The sequence below is a fragment of the Typopeltis vanoorti genome, chromosome 20 (genome assembly GCF_054136105.1).
Source record: "Typopeltis vanoorti isolate ZY-2024b chromosome 20, IOZ_Tvanoo_1.0, whole genome shotgun sequence".
NCBI classification, from domain to species: domain Eukaryota; kingdom Metazoa; phylum Arthropoda; class Arachnida; order Uropygi; family Thelyphonidae; genus Typopeltis; species Typopeltis vanoorti.
In genome coordinates this window covers 13,730,080-13,757,516 of record NC_143568.1, presented here as the reverse complement: position 1 = coordinate 13,757,516, position 27,437 = coordinate 13,730,080, and the positions used below count along the sequence as shown (strand labels likewise).

The 27,437-nt window shown below is 34.7% G+C and overlaps 1 protein-coding gene across 2 annotated transcripts in view; it reads right to left on the bottom strand.

Moving 5' to 3' along the window:
* The window catches only part of Sec71 (ADP ribosylation factor guanine nucleotide exchange factor Sec71), a 581,865-nt gene that overhangs the window by 217,991 nt on the left and 336,437 nt on the right, over positions 1-27,437 (bottom strand). For both annotated transcript variants that reach the window (XM_090410617.1, XM_090410618.1), the window contains exon 24: positions 14,522-14,732. In XM_090410617.1, coding sequence (XP_090266743.1) covers positions 14,522-14,732 — 211 coding nt within the window. The remainder of the gene's footprint in view (positions 1-14,521; positions 14,733-27,437) is intronic.

Here is a 27,437-nt window from a genome sequence, read left to right as displayed (position 1 = left end):
CAAATATTTTCGTCTAGTCTGGTTAAAAGATCAGAATAACATTCCCCGGTTATTGTTTTTACCCTTTTCGATACAATTAATAAACAAAATGCCTTCAGCATCCCAAAACACCGATGCCATTGCCTTTCCTGCTGATAGAACCAACTTTGTCTTCTTTGGTGCTGAACAACCGGCTTCTGTCCACTGTTTTGACTGCTGTCTGGATTCTGGTGTGTAATGGTGAATTCAAGTCTCATCCATAGTAATAAATTGACATACAAATAAGTTTTATTCTTGTTAAAACACTCCAAGCACTGTTCACAGATTTTCGTGTGAGTACATTTTTGATCTGCTGTGAGCAAACAAAATACCCATCTTGCACAAAGCTTTTTCATTTGCAATTCTTCATGCAAAATATATCCTACATGTTCTTTTGAAATGCCTATAGTCTCAGCAATTTTGTGCAATTTGACTCGCCGGTCATCCAATACCATATCGTACACTTGATCAATGATTTCTGGTGGTGTTACACTTTTTTTGGAAGTCCTTCAAGTGGATCAAATTCAAGGCTGGTACGACCACATTTAAACTTGGAAGCCCATTTCTTAATTATCAAAAATGAAGAAGAGTGCGCACAAACTTCTACGAACTTCCAATGAATTTCTTTCGGCGTTAAACCTTCTTTTACAAAGAATTTTATAACCACACGATACTCAATTTTATCCATTTCAAGGGACACAGACAACACTTTTGCTTCAGACAACTGTATAAAACAAACTACTTAGTAGAATGACTGCAATTTCACACGATGCTTATGACAGATGTACCAACTTAGATAAAAAAAAAAAATCTTGCTGATAGTGTTGCTATCTATGGTCGAGGCCGAAACCCTTTCAGACCACCCTCATAATATGGTTTTAAAGATCTATGGAGACATTCTAACTCATTTTTCTGTACTAATGTTACTATCCTGAGTAATCAAAATTACAAGATATTTGATATTTAAATGGCACTTTTAAATTTCAGGTTATCAATGTCATCATTTCCCCTCGATATAATTTTTTATTATTTTTATTTTATCTAATTTCCCCTAGTATAAAGAACTACATTAAGGCTGTTGGATCTATACATCTCTCATGTGTACTTTTATTCTTTTGTTGCTAATTAAAGTGTTTCATGATTTTATAAGCATTTGTTTTCATGAAGATCACACTTAAAGCTTGCAATATTAGCAGTATTAGTCTCTGGTCTGGAAGGGAGAGGGTGGGATTAGGTTTTAATATTTTTTGGATCAGTTGGGTATTGTACCTGTTGGCTAAGAAGGTGTTGTGAATGCTTTCAAGTTCACTGGTGAGGATATTATTATTGGAGCTAATCACTTTTGTCCTGCTGTGTGGGGTTTTAATAATCTGGTACAGTTGGGATGGGGGGGGGGTGTCTGTAAGCTGAGTATGCAAGGATACACCAGGTTGGAGTAATTAAGATGTCTAGAAAGGGAAGACACTTTTTTTTTTCTTTTTCCAAGATGAATTGGATTCTGGATTGCTGTTTATTAAAATATGTTAAGAGTTTCATCACCATGTGCCCAAATGAAGAACCCATCATCAACATAGCATAGCCAAGCTGTAGTTTATGTGGGGTAGAAGTTAATGCTTTATCTCCAAATGTTTCTATGAAGTAGTTTGCAGGTGAGTGAGTATGTGTGGACAATATGCTTATGCTCTCCATTCCTCCAATTCCTAATTATGGGGAATGCCAATTTGACCTAGCAAGTAGTAGATGATCTTCATCACCCAGTGAAACACCACCACCACCTTGCATACTGGGAACCATGTTTGGTCTCCAGAGAATGAACTGGTTTTTATCCCCTACTTCTCTTTTCCATTCCAGAAGTGTATTACACTTGAAGGATGCTAATGATATCCTTCAAGTGCATTCTAGACATACTATTGAAACACAAAACCCCATGAAAAGATAAAACAGTAAAACACTTCTGCAGATCTACCACCAAAGAAATGAACATACAATGAAATACAAAGAACTGCGTCTATCAGAAGGCATAACAATCAGCTGGTGTATAACCTGTTGCCACACTCATCTTTGATGGTAGTGCACCGTCAAAGCCACGATAAGCAAGAAGAAAAGTCCAAAAGTGTATTTCTCTCCAGTGCATGTCTCCGATTTCTTATATCCAATTGCTAATACTAATATGAAGGAAATAGCAAACAGTTAAAGTGTCACAGTGGCTAAACCACCCCCACACATATGCCACCCATACACAAAATAATAACAACAACAATAAAACTAAAGAGAATTATGAAAAATCCCATCAAAAGAATTTATTTCAAGATCCACGTCAACATTCACAGCATAAGCATAATCTGACCTATTTCTGACAGAATCTCAAATATCAACCTCATCATCAAATTCCTGATATACACACCCTGAAGGGGTGTACAGGATATTATAGTACTACATGAAAAATTTACATCATTACTAACTTTCTATCTACAATTTTCCTATAAATCAGTTTGTTACCTGTCAAGACTCCAACATTATCAGATCTTATACTTATATCTTTTAAGGCACTTTTTACTGTATCAATCCACCTATATCTTGGTCTTCCTTTGGGTAAGGATGCTGACAATGTCAAGTTCTTTCATAATATCCTTGTTTTCAATATGATATAGCCAATGATGCCATCTGTTCATGCCCCTAATCTTTCTCAGGACTCTGTGGTCTCTAGTCTTTGGTCAAATGTTTTACTTCTGACCCAGCTCTCAGATCTGTAAGTTAAAATTGGTTTGAACACTGTCTTGTATACAGCTAATTTAGTGTTTTGACTAATTTCTCTCTTATTCCATATAAATTTATTCAATTGACTTCCTACCATACCAGCTTTGTTGATTCAGTTGTCGATTTCCATATTTAATTTACCATCTTCACTAAAAAGCTTGCCAAAGTGGCTGAAATGTTTTACTTGTTCTATAGGTTCTCCATTCACAATACAGCTAATATTTTCAATGCTTTTGTCTATTTTCATTGTCTTTTTAATGCTGACCTTCATACCATATCTATTACAACAGCCATACAATTTAGCCAGGGAATCTTGCAGACTTGTAGCAGATTTATTTAGAAGTATAATATCATCCACATAAAGTAAAGGGCTGACTTTAATATCTCCAATTTTGATATTAGGTTTAATACCACTTTGCTTCATAATGTGATCCATATAGATAATGAATAACAGAGGGGACAATGTACATCCTTGTCTAACAGCAGATTTAACATTAAACCATTTTCCTATACGTCCTTCAATTTTAACCGCTGACTTATAACTCAAATAAAGACTAAGTATTGCTTGATATAATGTCCCATTGACACCATACAACTGTAGCGTTTTGAATAGCTTTTCTCTTGGCACCTTCTAGATCTGGAAAAGGCATATGACAAAACTAAAATACAGATCTTTGTTACATTCCCATGATTTCTCAACTATTCTCGTAAAGTGAAAATCTTATCCTGACAGCCTCTATTTGGCCTGAATCCAGCTTGTTCTTCACCAAGCTTCTCTTCCACAATCCTTCCCAACTGTTTCTCAAGTATACTTGCATATATCTTACCGGGAACACTCAGTGCAAAAATACTTCTGTAATTCTCACATTCAGTTTATCAACCTCAACAACCATTATGCATCCACTTAATATCTACTATATAACATGCACTTTCTATTATTCTTTCCAACACAAAGGAGGCATTTGTGCCTTTTATTTTCCTTTCCCCACTCTTTCACATTTATCTGCTATCTCTGTTATTGTTATGTACCATCCAGTCGTTTTCGACTCATGGTGATCCTGTGAACAAAGACTCTCCATCCCATTTGGCCTCGTCCTTTCTTTCAATAACTGTAAGTTGGTAAGTTCTTTTATGTTATTCATCCAACTCTTTTGTGGTCTTCCTCTTCTTCTCATTCCATCTTCCCCAACATAACTGTCTTTTCCAATGATTTATCATTGGACATTTATCATTAATAATATGACCAAAGTACATCAAACTTCTGTTTTAGCGATTATCGTCTCCAAAGAGACGATAATCGCTAAAACTTTCTTATTGGTCGTTCTTGCAGTCCATGAGATTCCTAATAGTCTCCTCCATACCCATAATTCAAACGAATCAATTTGCTTTCTTTCTTCTTAATAATCCAGCTGTCCATCCATACATCATTACTAAAAATATGACTGCTTTGACAATTCTAACTTTCATGACCTTACTCACACCTCTATCTTTCATAATTTTTGTTAAGTTTAACATCGCTTTTTTTGCCATGACTATCTGTCTTTTAATTTCATTTTCACATTTACCATCATTTCTGATTCTGGACCCCAACAGTAAATCATAACGTTGAATGATTTCTATTTTATCTTTCTCTATTATAAATTCATTTAAATTGCCAGAAGCCATCCCTTTTGTTTTGTTTTGCTGATGTTTAAATTAAGCCCTGCTTTGTTACTTTCCATCTTAACCAACAGAATCAATCGCTCCAAATCTTAATTAGTTTCTGCTATTTTCTGCCACCAATCTTAATTCCAGCTGGATCTTTGTCTAAATCAGCCATTCTCATAATATATTCACTATAAATATTAAAAAGGTAGGGTAACAGTATCCTGCTGCACCCCTTTTTGGACTCAAACACTGTTTCTACAAAGACTGTTTTCACTGAGGCTTCTTGATTATCATTCAACTCTCTTATTAAGAGAAGTAGATGTTCAAGTATTCCCATTCTGTTGTGATCCACGCAACCAAAAGCTTTCTTATAATCAATAAAACAGATGAATACTTCCTTCTGAAATTCTCTTGTTCCTTCCCCAATCCGCCTCTTGTTTGCTATTCAATCTCTAGTGCCTGTTCCATTTTTATATTCACATATGGCTTCAACCATTGTTGGATCACTTTCAGTTTAACTTTACTTGCATGGGAAATTAAAGTGATGGTTCTGTAATTCTCACAATCTCTTTGATTTTATTTATTTTTTTTTTTTTGAAATTGGGATAAATATTGATGTTTTCCAATCTCTAAGCCAGTATATTTTCTTCCAAACCTGCTGACAAATTTCAATCACTATATTCACTACTTCATCTCCAGCCGCTCTCAATAATTCCATTGATACACCATCAGCTCCAGAAGCTTTTCCTTCTGCCAGCTGTTCCACTGCTGCTTTCACTTCACTTTCCATTATCATGGGTTCCTCAACAAATTCTCTCCTTTTAAATTCTCCTTCAATATTATTATCTTTTTTGTACAAATCCTCTACAGGCTCTTTCCATCTTTTTTCACTGCTTCTTCTTTCATCAGACATTTATGTGAATTACTTTTTATAATTTCTAATCTCTGGATAAATTTCCCTGTAACATCATTTATTTTTCTAAACAGATCTCTTGTTCTACCAATAATATTGTTTTCTTCAATTTCCTTGCATCTTTTGTTTAGATGTTTTTCCTCATCTTTCATAGCCTGTCTTTGGAAATCTGCACTCAGTTGTCTAACCCTTTCTTTGTTTCTCTGAAGTTTCATTTTTCTTGTTTCCTCTGCTATTTGAATAGCCTCTTCTGACAACCATTTACAATCTTTCTTTCTTGTCGCTTTATTTAGTCTTCTTTGCTGCTTCTGACTGTACATTTTGTTTCTTCCCACAGTTCTAATTCTCTTCCTGTCTTCTCAAAACTTTTTAATATCTTTCCAACTTGTATTTTAAATGTTCCATTTAAGGATTTAAATCAAATCCGATACTGTCTTTTTGTTTCTTCTTAGCCCTTGATTTCAATTTAACACCAGCTATCAATAATTCATCATCTCTCCCACAGTCTGCACCAGGTAGTTGCTGCTTGGATAGCACTCCTGCACCTTCTGCTGGCAACAATATAATCAATCTGATTTCTGTATTCTCCATTAGGTGAAGTCCTTGTGTACAATCAATCTTATTTTATGTTGGAAGCAAGTGTTTGCAATAAAGCAACTGTTCTCAACACAAAACTCCAACATCCTTTCTCCTGCTTCATTCCTCAGTCATAAATCAAATTTTCCAGTGATACCTAGTTCTTTTTCACCACTTTTGCATTCCAATCACCTAATATCAAGAAAAAATCTGTTTTATCAATACTGCTTGTCACAGCCTCCAGTAAAATTCTTCTACCTCATCTTCACTTGAATCTGTAGTTGGTGTATACACCTGTATAAGTGTAACATTCAATGGGTTATGCCTTTATTCTGATTAGAATTATTCTATAGAACACTGGGTTGTAATCCAAAATGTATTTTCTGTATTCTCTTCTAATTATGAATGCTACTCCATTTCTCGAAGATTTTCTAATGGAAAAGGTCATCAACAACCGACTACTTCATTACTTGGAGACTCACCAGTTACTTAATTATCATTAATATAGATTTCATAATTCTCATTCCACAGCAGAACTCCTTACTAGTTTCACCAACCATGGAAAACTTCAATGAAACCCAAATGGTCACTCCTGATATTTCCAAGGCATTTGATCGAGTCTGGTATCGTGACCTTTTAACCAAACTAGCATCCTATGGTATTCCTCCTCTTTGTGAATGTATTGACACCTTCATCTCTGGTCGTTCACTGCAGGTTATGGTAAATGGCTTCCCTTCATCAGATTTCTCACTTAAATGCAGATGCACACCATGACTCAGTATTATCACCTATGCTCTTCCTCTTATACATTAATGATCTTCTCTTCCAAACATCCAGTCCTATTCATAGCTTTGCTGATGACAGTACCCTCCATTCCTCTTTTTTTCATTTTGAAAACCTTGCAATGCTCAGGTAACTCACACTTTAAGATCTTATTTAACTAATCTCCTAATTGCTCATCTCCTTGCCATTCTCCAGTCAGGTGAGGATAAGCTGGTGAATTTAAAGCCACCAAAATGCAGTCTTATCTCATTTCTAGAAATGAATGACAATTCTACTCCCCCCCCCCCCTCTCTCTCTCTCTCTCACACACATACACACACACACACATTTTTACAATATTCAATCTTGCCAACAAGCACCAGTTCTCTTCTTGGGTTAACTCTCACATCGAATCTATCCTGACATAGGATAGATTCTATGTGAGAATTTTGAAAGTTGAAATTCAATTCAACTTCCAAAAAGCTTGATATGCTTTACTATTCCAAACAGTGCTTCTTTCCTGCTCAACTCCCGACACTTTATAAAGTTCAAATCTCAAACCTTAGAATACCATTCCCATATTTGAGGTATTACACCTAAAACTTCCCTCAGAATGCTTGAATGTATTACAGAAATGAGCAATTTGTTTAATTGCTCATTTTATGAACTGGACTGGAGGTAGGTGATGAAGTATTTTATGAAATGAACTGGAGGTAGGTGATGAATGCAGGCTCATTTCATGACCCTGCGCTCATTACCTACCTCCAGTTCATTTTCTCATAGATGTTCTGTTGCTGCATTATGTCTCTAGGTGTTTTCATGGACACTTCTCTGTTCTGGCTGCTACAATCTCCCCATTTTCTTGTACTCATAACATGAGCAGCTTCCAGTCAACACAATTTACAGTTCAATTCTAAACTCACTGAACCAACTTCTCAACCTTCTGCCTTCATTTCCTGCACCTCTGCCTTCTAGAAGTCTTCCTCAATGACTACAACCTTCAGGTTTTCAAAAAAAAAACACCCCAAAAAATTTAACCACTTACCCAGCCATGGCACTGTTGTGTCATACGTCTTGGGACCTCTCATGTGTGGGGCTGATGTTACATGTGGCAAGAAGTCCTCATTTTTCAGCCCACCTACACTGAAGAAGAAGACTGAGAATGAAGCTAAAAACAAGCAGTAGTTTATAAGTTGTGGTTTCGGAATGGGACAAAAAGGACATAAAAGCATGATTGCCATTTATACTGCAGGGAAGTTTTTTTTCCCTGCAAATCAAAATGTGATTTTCAAAGGGCAAAATGGCAAAAACTAGGCCTCCTGTACAAAATGCAGTCATACCTTTCAGTTTACTGCAGTGATACTTCACTCATATGTGCTTGAACATCTTTTTTAGCCAGATAGACTGCTGCAGCAACATCTAGAGATGGCCTTCTGGCATCATTCTTCTCCTCCAACTGCAGTATAACTGACTAAAGTAAATCACATCCTGCCATCTAGACCAAACATCATAATACAAACAATATGATTTGTAAAGGCAATAATAACTCTTTTCCCCAGATTCTGGAGATTCATTTCCACAGAAATTTCTGATGAAAGACTGATCCATGGATAATAGTGATTAATAATTTCATAATGGAAGTTATCTAGTCCTACAGTAGTTGGTTGAAGGCAAGCAGATTTCGGTTCTTCTTGACCTTGATTCTTTTATCTAACAAGAAATGAAGTTGTCTTTCAAGTATGTCTCAGAGCTATTGTTCCAATTGTGTCATGTGTATGTGTGTCTGTAGGGGAAAGTGATAAGCTAAACAAAGAGTTGTCTTCTCTGTTATGAGTGTCTCCAATATGTTCTGTTCTTCTGCTCCTGAAACTTTGTGAAGTCTGATCTATATATATATATGAAAGGTTATGTGAACAGAGAATTCACTCTAGGATGTTTGCAGAAAGGGTTATTGTCTTTAGGAGAGCAGATAAGATTCTGTATGGTAAGAATTAAACACAAGTTTAATAGTTCCAATATTTCATCTGTCAGAGAAGACATGTGGGACACAATACAAAAATTGCAATAACATACACAATATGTGGAAAATTTTAGACTAGAAGACCTAAGAAAGGTATCCCTCTATGGCATGGCTACAGAAATCCAATCATCACTGGTCAGTCATCAGAGACAAGTGGCGAATGAATTTTCAAAATCATTCTAAATCCATTCAAAATATACAACCTTATTTTCTTTGCATAATTTACATCTTTCATTTTAAAAGATCACTTATTCACTGCCAAGTTATTTTATTATGGGTGACTGCCATAAATTTATTAAATGAGTTTTATTCCTTCATAGACTGTTTGCCTCTTCCCCACAAAAAGTTACTCTGCATGAAGATATTCTCAAAAATCACTGTTTTGAGAGGTGAAGTAATTCCAAACTAATGACAACAGGCAGCACTATATCTCTTTCACCATTCATTCTGAACTTAAACCTACCAGACATTCACTGGTTGATCTTAAAATAAATAATCAAAAATTCTCAAGAAACATTTTATTTGCATGACTAGAAAATCATAACTTTTCTTTTCACAAAAATCAGAGATACCATTAAATTATATATATATATATTAATGCTTTTTATATACTGACTGAGATCCGAGAATTAGAATAAATAATGAAATTTATTAAAATACGCAACATGTTTCATCGGGGTGGCCAACTTCTTCAGGCATGATAGAACATAGAAAGCCAATAAAAAACACTGTAAAGAAACATTGAGTCACTATAAAACCATAAATTATAAAATCGACTATAAACTACAGTTATTTTGAACTGGAGCTACAGTCCGTGTTAAAGTTCTATTGCTAGAAACCTGTGCGCGTGTGATTTCACGAGTGCGCCAATATCTGACAGCAGAGCTAAAAGAGTCAGGCAAATTATAGCTGAGGTTATTGTTTATATGAAGAGGGTTCATGACAATCTCTTTAGACTCGATTATGCGGCATTCTACCTCATCGTGGCATATGTGCAGGTTTGAAGTTGTTGTCCAGTTTATCTCATGTTAGTGGCCTTCATTATTTTTAAAAAAAAATTTGTATTTTTTAAAAATTTAACTATAGCACACAACTAGTTTCATCTTCTTAAGAGACTTCATCAGGTGCATTACATGAAAAGAGACAAACAAAAAAATATTGCAATAGTTATAAATTAAATAGCTAACATAACTGACATTTGAAGGCCTAGATGTTACAGTATTGTTGGGCATGTACACGTGGTAATGATCTTGTAAGCACCAAAGTTGGATAGCAGCACAATAACAATCAAAAAGATTATAGCTGAGGTTAATGTTCAGACGTAATGGATTGAGGATGATTTCCTTAGATTACACAATTCTTCTCTCGAGTTTGTCATACCATCTACAGATGTTCTCTGATTTGTTCCAGATGACTGGATAAGTGATAGAATTTTTATCATTAGGGTCAGCAGAATTAAGGATGTGATTAGACAGAGTGCTGGCTCTAGTTATGCCATATGTGATGTCTCTCATATGTTCTTCCAGATGTAATTTAATGGATTTTTCAGTCTGACCAAAATAGGATATGTTGCAATTGCACCAAAGATGGTAAACATAAGGATATTTTAAGCTGTTATGTTTTTGTTCAGGTGTATTGAATAAGGAATAGAACATAGGCAGAGGAGTGAAGAAGTCAGGATTTTAAATTTCTTGAGAACTTTAGCTAACTTACGAGAAACGGAGCTAATGTATATGGTGAATATATATAGCCTTTTACATCATTCCTATCTCAATACGAGGAGATGGATTAAATAGCAGCTTTTTAACTGTCTGTTTAGAATAACTATTTTTCTGAAAGGTTGTAAGAAGAAACTGTTAACATAAAAGTTCTTTGTTAATATCCTCTTGTTTACAGTGGAGGGAGCAAGCATGTTTACCTAATGTAGAGATAATGCCAAGTTTTTGAGATGGATAATGATGGAATTATGCATGAAGATATCTATCTATTGGTATGAATGGGTTTTCTATAAATGGAGATTTTTAATTTTTCCGATACACAATTGAGTTTGGCATATAGAAACAGGAGAGAGTCATCAAATTCTATTCTAATCTAATTCTGAAGTAAATAATTACTAAATAAAATAAATAATAAAATTGAAGTAAATATTTTCAGTGTTTTCTGTTGAGATGGTTTAGGAATGCTTTTCTATAAATGGAGATTTTTAATTTTTCAGATACACGATTGAGTTTGACATATAGGAACAGGAGAGAGTCATCAACTTCTATTCTAATCTAATTCTGAAGTAAATAATTACTAAATAAAATAAATAATAAAATTGAAGTAAATATTTTCGGGTGTTTTCTGTTGAGATGGTTTAGGAACTCTTTTAAGGAATCTTGTCCATAACTCCAGATTAAGTAAATATCATCTTCCATAACCTAGGCTTTAATAGGAATGAGATGACAACCTTTTCTTCAAATCTCTCTAAGTATAAATTTGCTAATAAGGAAGATAAAGGATTGCCCATGGACAAGCCAAAGTTCTGCTTGTAAATTTATACTCATCCAGTCATCTGGAACAAACTGGAAACATCTTTAGATGCTATGATGAACTTGAGAGAAGAACTGTAGAAGCTAAGGAAATCATCTTCAATCCATTACATCTGCGCACTAACCTCAGCTATAATCTTTCTGATATTGTCACTGCACCTATCCAACTTTGGCATTCATGAGATCATGACCACATGTATGTGCCCAACAATACTGTGATATACGGAACACCTTCAAATGTTAGTAATGCATTGGCTATTTAATTTATAGCTACTCTCTTGCAATGTTTTTTTTTTGAATGTCTCTTTTCATGTAATGTGCCCGATGAAGTCTTCTAAGAAAACAAAACTAGTTGTATGCGATAATTAAATAAAAAAAATAGTGTTTCTATTTTTATCTCTCAGCTTCTAGTCATTTAATCATTCAAATATGTTCTTCAGCTGAGCAAATCCATTATGTGTGTGTGTGTGTTGGACACCAATCAATTATTTTTCTTTTCTATTAAATTATTTTTTATAGGTAAATTATATAAATTAACCCATCATTATGAGTAATAAATGAAAACACAAATTACACTTTTTGTAAAATGGTGCAAACTGAAGGTGAATGAAAGGAATCAGAAAATGCTGAAAACATTAGAGAGAGAACAGTTCTATCAGTGTTATCAAGTAAACACAATCAAGTAGCATGCTTTCCAAGACAAGTGGTTGCACTATGAAGAGGAAGTTGCATTTTGGAATGTATGTAAAAATATCCTGAACTACTGAGAGTAATTCTCAATCACTATAAAGCTTCCGAGGATTTTTCAAAGCAGAGATATTTAGGTTTCATGAGGCATCTGATTCTTACAAAAAAAAAATAATGCTGTAACACACACACTTGGCCAGAAAGGTTGTAAGAAAACATATCTCAAGCTGCTTGGAAAAGAGATGGATTCTAAAATGTTTGAATACTAAGGCCATTATAATATAGCCTACTTCAAAAACTTGTCAATCCTGCTAAACATGCCTGCAGATATAGTCCAGTCCAAGTAGAAGAAATGTACCAAAATGATATGAAATCTAAAGAATGTGTATAAGTTATTGTTGATGTCATTAAATTAGAAGTAGTTCAGGAAATTAAAGACTCCAGTAGAGTGAATCTTCTTCTAAATGCTTCCACAGATATTTCAACTGAAAATAAACTTGTCATTTATTTGATAAAAAGTTCTGGTGAAAATGAATCAGAAATTGTTAAAGATGTCACAGTATTTTCATGCATTTACCTGGCTGAAGATTTGGGGAAAGGTAGAAAATTTTGGATCAATAATAATAAATTTGATAAGTAGATGCTATGAGTTCAGAGTTATGAGAAATCATTTATGAATACAATAGCTTTTAGAAAAAAGAATGAGTAATAAGGATAGGTTCCCATTTCTCTCTTCTTGAAATTGTAGCATACCAGTAATTACTTCTATGGATGTTGGTAGCAAGCCTTGGTCATTGATTGAAAGTTTTGAGTATTAACATTTTCCAAATCTTAGGAAGTTTAACGCAACTGTATTTAATTTAAATAGGCTCTCAACATTGCTTTTTAAATCTGCTGCTGATTTAAATAAATAAAATATATATTTGGAATTTGTATTTGCTGTGGTGAAGCATGGTAGCTTTTTTTCTTTTTCACCTAATTCTGTGCTAGGTATTCAAGGCATGGTCAACTAGACCCAGACTGACTATAGTTGTTTTGCTGAATGTATTTCTTGTTTCTTGAATTCTTCAAGGTGACTAGGGGAGGAGGAGAAAAAAAGGGAGGGATTGATCCTCAGGAGAGTGGATAAAGAGGGACAGACTCACATGAGGCTCGAAAACACTACAGGAATCATATTTCTCTTAAATTATGGCTATTTTTTCAGAGGTGTGCTGATTATAAGGAATAGTGATAGCATTACTATAATCTATATGTTGAACTGGATGTGAGGTCTTGGGAGGAACAATTGTTTGGTCAATCTTTTCAGCACTGTAGCCACAGGATAGAAAGACATGGCAAATTCAGTTGTAAGGGAAGCCTGGTTGTATCAAAGGTTGGAGATTCTGTTAACAATGGTTTTAATTATATCATATTATTAGGAGAGGAGATGATGGGAAAGTTTGCATATGTGTCCATTCATGTGAATAAGTTTTCTGTGAAATGAGAAAAAAAGATTGCGATTGGGAAGACTTGTGATTAGAGTTGCTAGAAAAGACAGACAGACTACTGTTTTCTTTTTCTATAGCAAACTGGATTCTGGGGTACTGGCTGTTGAGGTGGAGAATATACCATGAATGTATCTTACACAGACAGAAGGTTTTAGAATAGTAGTATCAAGAGCACATGTTTTTTTTTCAAAATTCTCCATATAGAAATTGGCTAAAGAAGGAGAGAGCCTACGGCTGTACTCACTATAGTATGCTTCCATATGAAGTAAAGTATGGATAGTAAAATAGAAGAGATTAATGATGTCCATCGGGGGAGGGGGGGGGGGGGGGGGGGGGACATTTTTAAGTAAAATATTTGCATAAATGTCAGGAAAGCTATCCCATAGAACAGAGATAAGTGGAATAATGAAAGAAGGAAACAGAATTCAGTGTGTTTGTTCAGGGAGCTGCAAGCCAATGAAAAAACAGAAATGATGGATGCAAATTTGGTAATAGCACTGGCCAGGAAAGTAGCTGTAGAAAAGACAGGCTATTTCATGAATAGTCTATCTGTGAGATAGTGGATGTAGGTCAGTGAAAGATACATGTCAAAAATCATCTCTAAAGAATTTTAGAGATGATTTTTGGTGAACTAATCCAAACAGTATTTTAAGAATAAGTGAAAAGCAGTATTTTGAGAAGAAATGGATAGCTAGTTTTTTTAGATAATGAGGAAGCTTTCTGATGTTGATGTATTCATATAAAAAAAGAATAGAGGTAAATGTGTCCAGAGAGAGGTCTCATCCTGTCTAGTAATTTGTGTATTATAGAAGGTAAGGATGGTGAAATGAGATACTTTTTTGCGAGAAAGATGGCAAAACTGATTCACTGAATCAAACTAAGTTATCCTTACTCACCAAAAAATGAAACAGATTAGTGTTCAAGACAATGGGTGGGAAATTGAAGTATGAGATATTTTTAAACTGTGAAAAGCGTAGAAGGAATGGAATGTGAAGTCATCAGCAAAACTACAGATAGGATTATTGGTAAGTCAGAGATATATATTTAAGAAAATTTTAAATTAAAACTAAGATTTCACTTAATATAACTGTTGAAAACATAACATATAGCAAATAGAAATAACCTTATTGAAATGTTCTCCAAGTACTTCCCAAATACGTGACCACTGTAAACGAATACGGCCCATATTATAATATGATATTTCTACAATTTTCTGTAGACTAAACATTCTGGGATGGGTAGCATTTGCCAATTCTTCTAGAGACACCTGACACAAAGCTTTTACAAAGTCTACTATAGCATCACCATCTAATCGAGTTGATCCTGTGAATATTCTAAAGAATAAAGCAAGCATTGATAACTATGGAAATATTTATTGATGTAAATTCATTACAAAAAATATCCAATATATCAAATTAATAAAATTCTAAATCAGAAAGGCAACAACAACAACAAAAATAAATAAATAATTCTAAGAATTTTGTAATGCTGATCAATTACTCCGTAGAGTTCAACTGATCGTAGGAGCTCTGCACTAGCCACATTCACACAATACTTATCATACTTCTCCTTGAACTCATTGGACTCAAATTGCACTGGCAATTAATTCATCACCCTCCAAGCAAAAAATCTAGTTGCGCTTTGCTAACCACATTCTTATATGATTTCCAGGAATGACCTCTCCCTTCCTGCTATGCACAGAAAAAAGCAACTGCGTTAATCTTATTAACACAGTCAACCCTTTAATAATTTTATATGGTTCTATTATATCCCCAGTACTTGCCACAATCTTCATCACTTGCATCTGGATCCTATGCACCACCACTTCATCCCCAAGGAATTGAGATGGTCAGGTAGGTAGGTGGGGGGAAGGGGGGGTCACCCAGGCAATCTAATGAGCTATTTTGGCCAACATTGCAATATTCCTGCTAAACTTCAACTCCCTGTCCACAATCCCAAATTCCTAGACTCATCAATTTCTTCCATCAATGTTCTATTAATGTTGTACACAACTTGTGATTTCTTTTTCGCAAAGTGCACAACTTTAAATGCTGTCAAATTAAACCTAGCACCTGTTATTCTTTGGCATACTGCCAGTCTATTTAAGTCACCTCGTAGATCTCTATTATCTTCAATGAGTAATACTCTTCTCAGTTGTATATAATCAGCAAAACAAATTAATCATTACCTATATTTTTGATATACAAATTAAATATCAACAGCCCTTATACAGAACCCTGCATTACATAATTAGTCACCTGCCTTCTCTGCATTCAATTCTTCCATATACTACTCTTTTAAGTCTGTCTATTAGTCTAACATTTTGTAACAGATTTACGTGTAGTATTTTGTCGAATGCCTTTGCTGAGTTCAATAACATTATTGTGTAGCCTTTCCATTATCCAATGCAGCTGTCATATTATTACAAAAAAAGTGAATAAATTACTAAGACAAGACTACTCTTCACAAAACCATGCTGCTGTAGCCCCCCCCCCCCCCCAATATCATATTCCTATATCCACCCATTGATGAATTTTGTCTTTTACCAACTTCTCCAATGCCTTTACCACCACGCTTGGGATACTTACTGGTCTATAATTTACAACCTCTGTCTTGGAGCCTCCTTTATGTAACAGAACTATTTTTGTCCTTCTTCCACTCCCTTGGGACTTCACCAGAGCTGAGGTTTAAGTTAAATAGTCCAATCAGAGGCAATGCCACTACCTTGAACATTTTCTTAATACACAGGCTGATATCCTACTGCTGTATTTGCATTATTGTTCTGCTTCCTAAGCACCTCCAATTCATCTATCTCTATTCTCGCATCAGTCAATATTGCCACCTGGATGGTACACCTTTGCAAAATAGTCACTCTGTAATTCAACTATCCATCTACTGCTATCATATCCCTACTATAAGTAGTTGTTAAAGTTATCCCTCCATAATTGTTCTTCTTTTTTATATATCACTCCACACATGAAAGGTCCCATGATCTGTAACACAGTATTTCAGGGTACGGGCAGTCAAAGAAAAGAAAGAAATTCATTGATATGTGACTTGAAAAGCTGAAGGTTGTGATCATTGGGGAAAATAGTATAAAGAACAATTCAAAAGAGCAGAGACAGGTAATGAAGGAGAAAGATAAGAAGTCAGCTCAGTAAGGTTGGAACCAAACTGTACATGGGTGTTGATGCAGTTGCTCATGTTCATACATGATTTAAGGAAAGTTGATAGGATAGGAAAGGGATAGTAGTGGCTAGTTCAGTAAAGCAGCATCAATGGAAATACTTACAGAAAAGACAGAATACAGCAACACAGAACTTATGGGAAAGCAACCCGAAGGGTAATCAAATTAACTGAACAGCTTACTTATGAATACAAACAAGCATTTGGGGGAAAGCTCTTGGTACCACTCCAAATGTGAGAACAATATTCTAAGGTCAGGTGGATTTGAGATTTATAAAGCTTCAGGAATTAAGTATGAGATAAATACTGTTCAGAACAAAAAAAGAATACCAAGATTTTTTGGAAGCTGAAGATGTTATGGATGTGATGTGTTTGTGCCAGAATGAAGTCAACCCAAAAAGAGAAAATGGATGATCCTGACTGGTAAGTAAAATATTATCAAAAAGGGAGGGAGAGTGAGACATGGTCTTTCTTCCAGGAAATGAGAGAAGATTATTTTGATGGCATTAAAACTCTTCAGCTTATCCTCACATCCACTTAAGAATAGCAATGTCAGCATTTAAGGCATTGATTACAGGAAAATCTTTAAACCTGCATCACTTGAAGATTTGGAAAATGAAAAAGAAAAATGGAGAGTAGTTTCATGAGTGAAACTATCAATAGGATGAGAGAAAATCATTTATATATCGGAATAAGAGTGTAGGTCAAAGCACAAATCCTAGGGATACTCCAAAATTGATTGAAAAATCTGATGAAAGGAAACCATCCACCATGACTTGTAATGAACAACCAGCAAGGAAGCTGACAATCCACTCACAAAGGATAAGAGAAATACCATAAGATGGTAGCTGCTGGTGAATTCCATCAACATTCTCCCTTGTATCTCCTGGCTTGTAACAGCAATGAAAGATCTACACTAGTTTCCATAAATTAAGGAACAAAGAGAAAAATAACAATAAGTTGAGGATAAAAAACATATGAAAGTCAGATACATTATGTAAAAAGTGATGCTTAGTCTCATGATGATATACAAATGTGTGGCATTGTCAGCAATACTTGCAAATAAGCCACTGCATAAAAGTGGGTGCTTTGGAGTGGTTTTCTATTTTGTGTCTGGAGTGAGACCAAGACATTTTGTGATAGCAAAATTCTTGTATAGGGCTGCAAGATATCATTTAATCAATGGATTCAGGTGGCAAGCTATCATAAGCCTAGAGACTGGTCAAAGTCAGGCAGAGGGTTGCATGTGAATCGTTCCATGGTTCACAGACTATGGAACTAATTCCAATTGTTGCAACCAGCATTCTGGAGATACAATGAAGGCAATGGGCAAAGGCAGCAAGTGACTGATATATCTTATCACAGTGCTTTTCATTGAAATGCATACAAATTCATTATACAGTTTTTTAGTTACTGTGATTTTTCCCTTTTGCTCCTTAATTAATGAAAACCAGCATATATATATATATATATATATATATATATATATATATATATATTATCCTGTTAGTCTGTCTCACACCAGACAAGCTCAATGTTGTTTGAAATGACCTTGCTGCTCTTTTTAGCTTCAATTCTTTTGCTTTCATTGACACTCCTCCCTCTTTCCATCTAGTTCCTCTATTCTCTCTGAAAATACTATATTCACTGCATTCTATCCCATTCTGTGAACAAAGTTTCACTAATGCCCACAGCCTTTGGCCAAGTCAAACTAACCAATAACAAAAACTCCTTCCCATTATTTTGCATGCTTCTATTATTATTATACAGCAGTATGCAAAATCTTCTACAGTCTATTCCCCTCCCAGACACACAAGCATTTCATGATGACTATTTTACTCAATTTCTGAAACTTTTCATCCATTATACTTACTCCATGCATCCACAAACTCCATCCTAGTTGTGATGCATTCAATACATCACAATTATGCATTGGTACAATTGTACTCATGGTTTCTCTTCTTCTTCTTCTCAAATCACCTCCTTCATACCTTGGTAGAAAACTCAATCTTTATTTTCTCATTCTTTTTATTCACTTCCACCAGCAATGCTTTCATATTTTCTTGCATCTCACACTTATCACCTGCCAAGACCTGTGAAAATAATTGTATCTTTCACTTTCTTCTTGGCATTTGAACAGCATCACTAACGTCTTTAACCTTTGCCTCAGGAAAAGATGATTGGATCAGGCTCTCCATATTTACAGTCAAAATATACAATTAATGCTGGTGGACAGTAAGTAGATGGCATTGTGTTGAATGTAGTAGTTGGAAGATTTTTCAGTTGGTTAGACTATAAATTAAAGATGAAAAATTATATTCTTGATTTCATCCTTTTTTCAAGTGTAACAAACATAGTTTGCGTGTGAAGTATCTTCACATGCCTGGGCTATTGGTATATAGAGGTTAATGACTTCACATCAACTGCCTTAGTTGATATGAAGTCATTAACCTCTATATAATGCAAAGCACACCCCATCCTTTTCAGACATGTATAATGCTGTGTATTGTGAGAAGGGCCACTATCCAGACTGGTTTCGACCTTTATTGAGGCGAAAAAGTAAAGGGGTGTTCATCATAGGCCTAGTTAGTATAGGAGTGTAAGAGAGCCTGATAGTATTAGGAGAAAAGACACAGTATTAAGAAATTACGTAGCATAAAGAAAAGACAAATATAGTATGAGACAGGCCTCAGCTCTTTTATATCATCATATAGCCAAAGGTTATCAGTGTTCCTTTTCCACCAGTCTCATGTAAATGAACAACCAAAAGACTAATTGAAACTAAAGCACAAAGATGGCTGATACCCAGATGGTCAGTATGGGTATCACACAACCTGAGTTATCTGCCTGAGATTGCTCTTCAGTCATCCCTGCAACTGACTATAACACAAAATTGAACTAAGAGGATGGAACCATTTAAAAAACGTCTCATAGTAAAATGGACAGAATTTTATATCCCCCTGGTGAATATTGCATAATGTAGTGGTCTACACCACCTAGCCAAAAATTTGAAATCTCCTAGAATGCTTCTAAATACAAAAATCGTCTGACTGAAATAATAAAACAATAAAAACAAAAAAAAATAACCTATTCTGTTGTAAGTAATGGAATACCCAACACATTACATAATCTGTTCCAAATACGCAGGGCAAGAGGACAGCTGTAGAATGCATGGTCTACTGTTTCCAATTTGTAACAGATGCCACAGATTGGATTGCTGATATTAAAGTACCTCCATTTGATGGTATTGACTGGCAACAATATGCAATTCCCCAAGCAAGATCCCTCCTGTTAGGGTATCCTTGGAACTTCAATAAGTTGAAACAAAGTGCTATTGTCAGTGGGAGCCAGACCCAGAAGAGATACCAAAGCTGAGGTAATGTAGACGTCACATATTTTCCATATACAAGTAGGGAAAAGGTGTATCACTTTATTGTTAAAATACTCTGGATCAGAGATAGATGTGAAAGTTTTTTTGTTTTTTTTTCACTTGGTTAGACTATAAATTAAACATGCCAATAAATTATATTCCTTGTTTAATCCTTTATCCAAGTGTTTGCTTACACTTATTTAAATGTTTGTCTTTGGAATAATGCACAAAAGAAGATAACTTGCAAATAAAAAAGAATACAGATTTTCAAAGTATAAAAAGAAACCCAACTGCAAACTTGCTATCTTTTCCAAAGTGTCTTGAGCATAAAGCCTTTATGGACATCACCTTGAGGAGATAAACTGAAAAAATGAAGTTTCTCACTTTTTCCATGAAGTGGATGCATCCCTACTAGACTTAGATGCAAATTTAATGAAATGAAATTCAGCTTTTGTTGTCAAAGTCTTCTGTGAAACAAAGGGTATGAAGATCAACACAAAGCTTTGATGGTACCATTTTTTTGAATGAAATGTAAAAATGACATATCCACGGCCCCCACCTTCCCCCCCTCCCCACACATACACATGCATACACTGAGAACAGATTGCTATTGATGTTGCTGGTACATGAATCTGATAACTGGTACACCAGTAATCAAATTCCATTTTCTAGCATAAATTGTTGTTGCTGGAGGTTGTAATAAGATTGTTTTTATTATCCTTGTATATAATCAGCTGTTCCAGTTATTTAAAAAAAACTGTCAGCTGCACCGTTGTTTATTTATTTTTTCCTATTTACTTCATCTCTGTAAAGAGATTTTTATACTCCAAGTGTTTATTATTTACACAAGGGTTCAATTCTGAGTGATGCAATGGCTTTTAACCATTTATTTTAGAATCTGGAATATTATTGACTCAACACTAAATAAAAAATATATAAATTTTTAATTTAATGAAACTAAAACTTTATATATATTTAGATAACATTACATCAATAACTACAAAACTATCCAGATCCAAGACCTTCTAAAATAAATATACACTTCAGAGATTTTCTTATCCAAAAATATTAAAATCATTCATTCTCTGGCTCATTCTATTATTGAACTGTTTGACATATACTTAATCACATCTACCAGCCTAAAAACCTTATTTTTACAGTAACAAAAATGTTCATCAGAGTCAGTTTATTTGTTAGGACCTTTCCAAAAATATAAAAATTTTCTTCTTTTTCATGGGATCCTTTTTTTTTTATTTCCCTTATGTAGCATACAATATTATTTCCCCCCCCCCTCGTCTCACTGATGTATAAATATTCTTCCCTCTTATAGTTCTATTTGTCACACAAATTAGTAATTTTTGTATCAGAGAAAGAAGTTTCTTCTACCACTTCATAAACAGTTGATCTTTCATGTTAAGCCACTTTACAGTTTAAAACTTTACCAATTGCTTTTTCCATAGTAATCCAGTGTCCTTAAGAGAGAAGATGACCTTTCCATTCAGCGTTTCCTCAAACATTCAATTAGAATGTCAACTGTAATATCTTCTTTTATTTACGAAATACTTGTTGACAGTCTCAACTCCTCCAGTTTGAAGACTCACAGTTCTATGATTCTTTTTCAGAATCTTCTATTCTCCTGACTGTCACATAAAACTTAAAAACTTCCTAAGAACAAAATTCTCACGTCGCCATTATCAAATTTCTATTAGCTCTCTACTTGTTTTCTTTTGTTACTCTGATACCGAATGCTCTCTGTCAATCACCCATCAAACTCCTCTGCGAGCATGTGCATTCCATGGCAAGCAAGAAGTTATGTATAATTGCTGACACGTTGTCTTCATTAGTATAACGAGAATGTCTTTACAAAACACAACAAATATCTCAACACTTAACAATTTTAAATTACAATAAAAAAAACTCAAATTATTACAAACTATCAGAATCCAGTAAGTACATCAATATCCAAATGGTTTACATTTCATTTTGACAATAATAATATCCATTAATAATAATAAATAATAATAATATAACGGGCACATCACAAGTGTCGATATATATGTTACAAAACCAAAATTAAAGGTAATCTTCTGTAGAAATTAAAATTCGACTAGAGGATTTTCAAATAGCAAAAATATAGTCAATCTACTGTATTCATACTATACAGAAGGTTGAGGATTCAAGGTGCTGCTGCTGAAGGTTGTCACCAAGTGTAGGTGACACAGGTCATTTCTTCAATTTGTATACATAATTTTACATTTTAAGCATCCAGCAATAATAGAAAATTCAAAGTTTGGTAATGTCAAAAGGAATATCTTTCTTTGGTAATTCTAGAATATCAGTCAATGCATGTGTGTGTGTGTGTGTGTATGCATGCGTGAGAGAGAGACATGTCCAAACTGATAAGGATTCAGGTGAAGACTGAACATATTGTTTCAAAAGTCAACAATTTTTTTTTTATAAAAGGGGAATCCTACACCATCTGCTGTTCTCGAAGGAATATTATTTTTATGTACCTGAAAGAATTCTAAAAGCACAACTCTCAATTTTTTACCTATTAATTCTTTGCTCCAAAACATTATTTCATCTAATAACTTAAATAATTTGTTGATTTGAAACTGATGAGTCTCCTGAAGTACATCAGAAGAACAGAAATTATGAAGTTCTTATATTTTCTTTTACTTTGAATAACTATTCCTCCTCCATAAACTTGGATTGGTTTTTACTAGGTTACTACTACTACCACCACCAAATCTCAGAGAGAAAATCTTTTTATATTTTGAATATGAGCATGCTATAACACCAAAGTTTCTCCAGTTATGAACTTCCTTCGTAGCATTGACAAAAGGATCACACATATAACACCTAGCATTATGCTGCTCACATTTATACAAAGCAAAGCTGCTACCACATTCTAACTAACAACATCAGAGAATTTAAACTTTGAGGAAAGCAAAGGATTGGACACCAGTCTAAATAATGAAGTCAAATAATAACAAAAGAGTTAAAAATAAATAAAATATGCTTTAACTAATGAGTCTTAAATCACTATTTTGCTTTCCATCCTTCTATTACAATATAACCAATAGCTTTTCTAAAACTTGCCATGCTGGCCTGAGGATGGATCATTAATGAACCCATATTCCAGCTATTAAACTGCAAGTTTGAAGGATATCGAATGTTTGCTATTCTTTTCAAGTGAGGGATGAATTTCACCATCCAGTCTGGGACCAATGCCCCATTTACTGGAATTTTTTATTTTTGCAACTTTGCACTGAAAACAGTGCTACATACTATTGTGCTATCCAACTCAAGACCTGGGGATTCTAGAAGTCATTCTCTGGTAAGTCCTCCATGCTTCCAGTGTGCCCTGCAAGGCACACTGGATCTTGAAATCAGCCAAAGAGAATACAAAGCTTAGTAAGTCCATAATAACTCTGCTGACACAGCATATCTTTAAAGGATACAGTTGCCGAGGAAAATTTTGGTACGATGAGGTATTCCTCCTGAAGTAGCTATCTCTATTCTCAGTTTTCAGCATAGCAGGCAGGTTTCTTCTGATGGAAGGTAGTGAGTAGTCACCCAGCATCCACAACTAGTACATCAATAACAACTCATCTCCTCTCTTTACTACAAGGTCAGGCTTCCTTAATCTAATGTTAGTTCTATAGTGAAGTTATAGTGCTGTTATCCAACTTTAGTTCTTCAACCTATTCTCTATAACCCTCACTATTGCACTGTGTCTTCTGAAACATAGTCCATGTGTGCAATAATAACACTGAACAACAACACGAGCCAAAGTTTCTAAACTGACAGCTGCTCTGCATTTCTTGTCATCACTTCTTACCCAAGTTGGCAGAACACTGATTCTTGTCCTAATGAAATCAAGGTGCTTAAGGGTCAAAGCTGTATAACTGAGAGGACACCTCCACATAGCCTTTAAAGGAATGCAGAGAACCGACCTGGGCTTCTGACCTAATGTCCAATCCTCACCTTCTCGAGATGCACCCTGTTGGGTATCTACCTGGATACTGTTACGCCCTGATACTTTCACTATGTGGAATTTTCAGTTATCATGGTGTAACATGAAGAGAAAATTAAATAAAACCCCTGTATAAGAGATAATACATAACTTACTTAAAGAAAGAAAAATATTCTTGCATCCAAGTAAAATATATAACAAAAAGTGTTTGTTGAACTAAATAATAAAAGAAGGAATATATTACAGTTGTGATATAAAAAGATTAGCTAAGTAAAACAGAAAAGATTAGTCATAAGGAATTGCATGTGAGAGGCTAGAGATTAAAATATTAAGTAAATTCTTAGAAAATTTGGAAGGGGGATTAATTTAGAGGCTAGCAAAAGAAAAACAATAGACTATCGCTCAGGGTCAATTCCCGGATTTAGACATCATCACGTGTGAGTCGCGAGCACGCGACTCACACGTGATGTGATTTTTCTGCCAAACATCCTGACCTCAGGATGTTTGGCAGAAAAACGCCACCCTAATTGGTCGGTGAAGTCGAATCCAGTAAGGGGTGGAGAAAAGAAATTAAAGAAGGTGCCGGTAGGGATCAAGGTATAAAAGGGTTGGAAACCCCACCCACGAGGGCTTTTTCCCAGATAGTTTCTTCATGAGCTCCTTCGTATAGGTTTTCATGCAGTTTTCCTGAGTGGCGCAGTTGGAGTTATATCTCCATCTGACACAACAAGGAAACAAAAGTAGCCAGATTTCGATTCCGTATTTCCTATGGTAAGAAAGGAGGAATGCTATTTAGCTAAAGGAAAGAAGGTGTTAGCTATGTGTTTCATCATCCAGTGACAACTACGAGAAAGGGAAATCTGTAAAGAAGTCAGTGTCCAGTAGCTAGTTTCACAACCATGGTATAGAGTTATTCTAAAGTGTGTTCTTAATTCAAGTACGAAAAGTAAAGATCGCATAAGCACAGTTTAATGCCAAAAGAACTTAGGAGTGACAGATTATAGGAGATATCATACCAGGATAGTTCAATCGGAAAAAGATAGAGGCCAATATAGAAAACTCAAGAGAAAAAGGTACTGTAAAAATCTCGTGTTAACTGAAAATCGTCTGTATTTGTAATCATTATTCTATTACTGAACTGTTGAAGAGACTAAGGAAATTTATACTAGGACTTTAGTACATGACTGATTATAATGAAAGTATGCTTGTAAATATTAATATTATATAAGTAATTATGTGTCCTGAGATATATACATGTGTACTGTAACTTATAAGAAAGTTTTAAATGTCAAAGTTATGTGTTAACACAGTGAAAGGATAATTTAATCTACAAAGTTTTAGATAGCTAAATAGAGTGAGTTGATCACATATGTCCAGGTGCTACAGCATATAGCGTATTCAGACTAATATAGGATTAACTAATGTGTTAATTAGATCTGGGATTATACATGATTGTATGTGTTGAATTTTTTTTGGCAGTATGATCGCGATACCCATATAAGATCATAGCCAAATAACTTGTGATAAGCTAATGTTATTAAGTAAATGTTTTCTTAGTATTGAATTGAATTATATTAGAAATTGAACTGTACCATACTAATGAGTTTAATAAACCTTTGTTCATTGATAAAACAGTTGTCTGAAATTGCTGCCCAATGCACCACTTGAAAACGTACGAACCTAATCACGCGGGAGGGGAGAATATTTAAATGAGTAACGAAATAAAGTGTCACGACTGGAATATTGTTTCACATTCAGACATATTTTAGTAATTGCTCCTTGTTTTTGTATTTAATATCTCAAACTAAATGTCCCAAAAGGCACAGTATAATATAAATATTAGGGATACTAAGGGGAGAAATAGCTTAAATATTTATATTTTGGAGTGATATCTCGTATATAGATAAAAGTTGAATATAGATAAGCAGAATTTCACTATATAGAATAATAATCATAAATTAGGACACAACAATACTGAACGAACGAGGATGAGCTGGCAATTTGGGATTTAGCCAACCAAATTGCATTCTTATTGGCTTAAACCAAGATACAAAATGATGGTACAGCATGACAAAATTTCATGCCGGCTGGGGCATCGCTGGGTTAAACAAGGCCCTCATTGTTTTCGCCAGGGAACAAGGGCGACCAGCGAAAATTCAGCTACTGGAACAAATCCGAAAACACACCCCAACTCAACATTAGTTAAAGATCGGTACTATCAACATAAAAAGCCTGAACAAAGAAATGGAGCTAGTTGAGGAATTAGATAAGTACAAGATCGACATAATAGGGATGATTGAAACAAAAAAGACGAAAACTGGTGAGATCTTTCTGAGCAATAAATACAAAATGTTATATTCAGGCAATGACAATCAAGGAAAAGAAGGAGTAGCCATAGTATTCAACACTAAATACAAGGCTAATCTTCTTGAATGGCAGGCAATCTCAAGTATGCTGATGTGGGCAAATATCAGAATGGGGAACTGGACAATGAGACTTATTTGTGCCTATGGTCCAACAGAATGTTCTACTAAGGTAGAAGTGGAGGAATTTTTTGATGCTTTAGAAAAAGCAACTGACACAATGAAAAAGGAAAAGTTGGTCCTTGTTGGGGATCTAAATAGCAGAGTAGGAAACGATTGTCAGACATACAAAAATATTTTGTGAAAATTTGGAGAAAAGAGCAAAGCTAATAATAATGACAAATATCTGTTGGATAGGACATGGACTGGTTATTACTAACCATGTTCCAACATAAAAATGTGCACAAATTCACATGGAGAGAAGATGCAAGGTATAAGAAAAGTCTCATTGACTATGTTATTGTAGATAGTGATGTTTTCTCCCTGGTGCAGGACACCAGAGTGTACAGAGGATTTGAAGTTGGAAGTTATCACTATTTAGTTTTCAGCAGCATAAAATTGAATTTTATATTGAAAATAATAACATGTAAGAAAGTTTTAAAGCAAATAAAAGTTGAACAGCTCTCAGATGTGAACTGTAGACTGAAATACACAAAGATTATTGAAGAAAATATGAAAGAGTTTGAGAACAAGAACCAAACCTTGGAGATTCAGCGGCAAGCCTTGAAGAAAACCCTGATTGATTCAACCAGAGAGGCATGTGGTGAGGTTGTCTGCAAGGATAGAAAAATCAGAACTCCATGGTGGACACAGGAAGTTAAAGAGGCAGTGAAGGAAAAGAAGAAAGCATATCAAAAGTTCCTGGCAAATAAGTCAGCTTGTGCTCTTAGAGAATACGGTGATAATGAAAAAAGCTAAACACTGTGTAAAACTATCTAAACAAAAGTCATAGGAGGACTTTGGCAAGAACATAGAAAATAAATATCAAGAATGTGGGAAAATATTCTGGAGGTTGTTGAAGAAGCTTAGGAATGGAGGAAAGAGTGCCGTAAAAGGAATTAGAGATGATAAAGGTGACATGAAAATGGGAGAAAAAAATATCCTTGAAGTATGGAGTAATTACTTCGAAAAATTGCTAAAT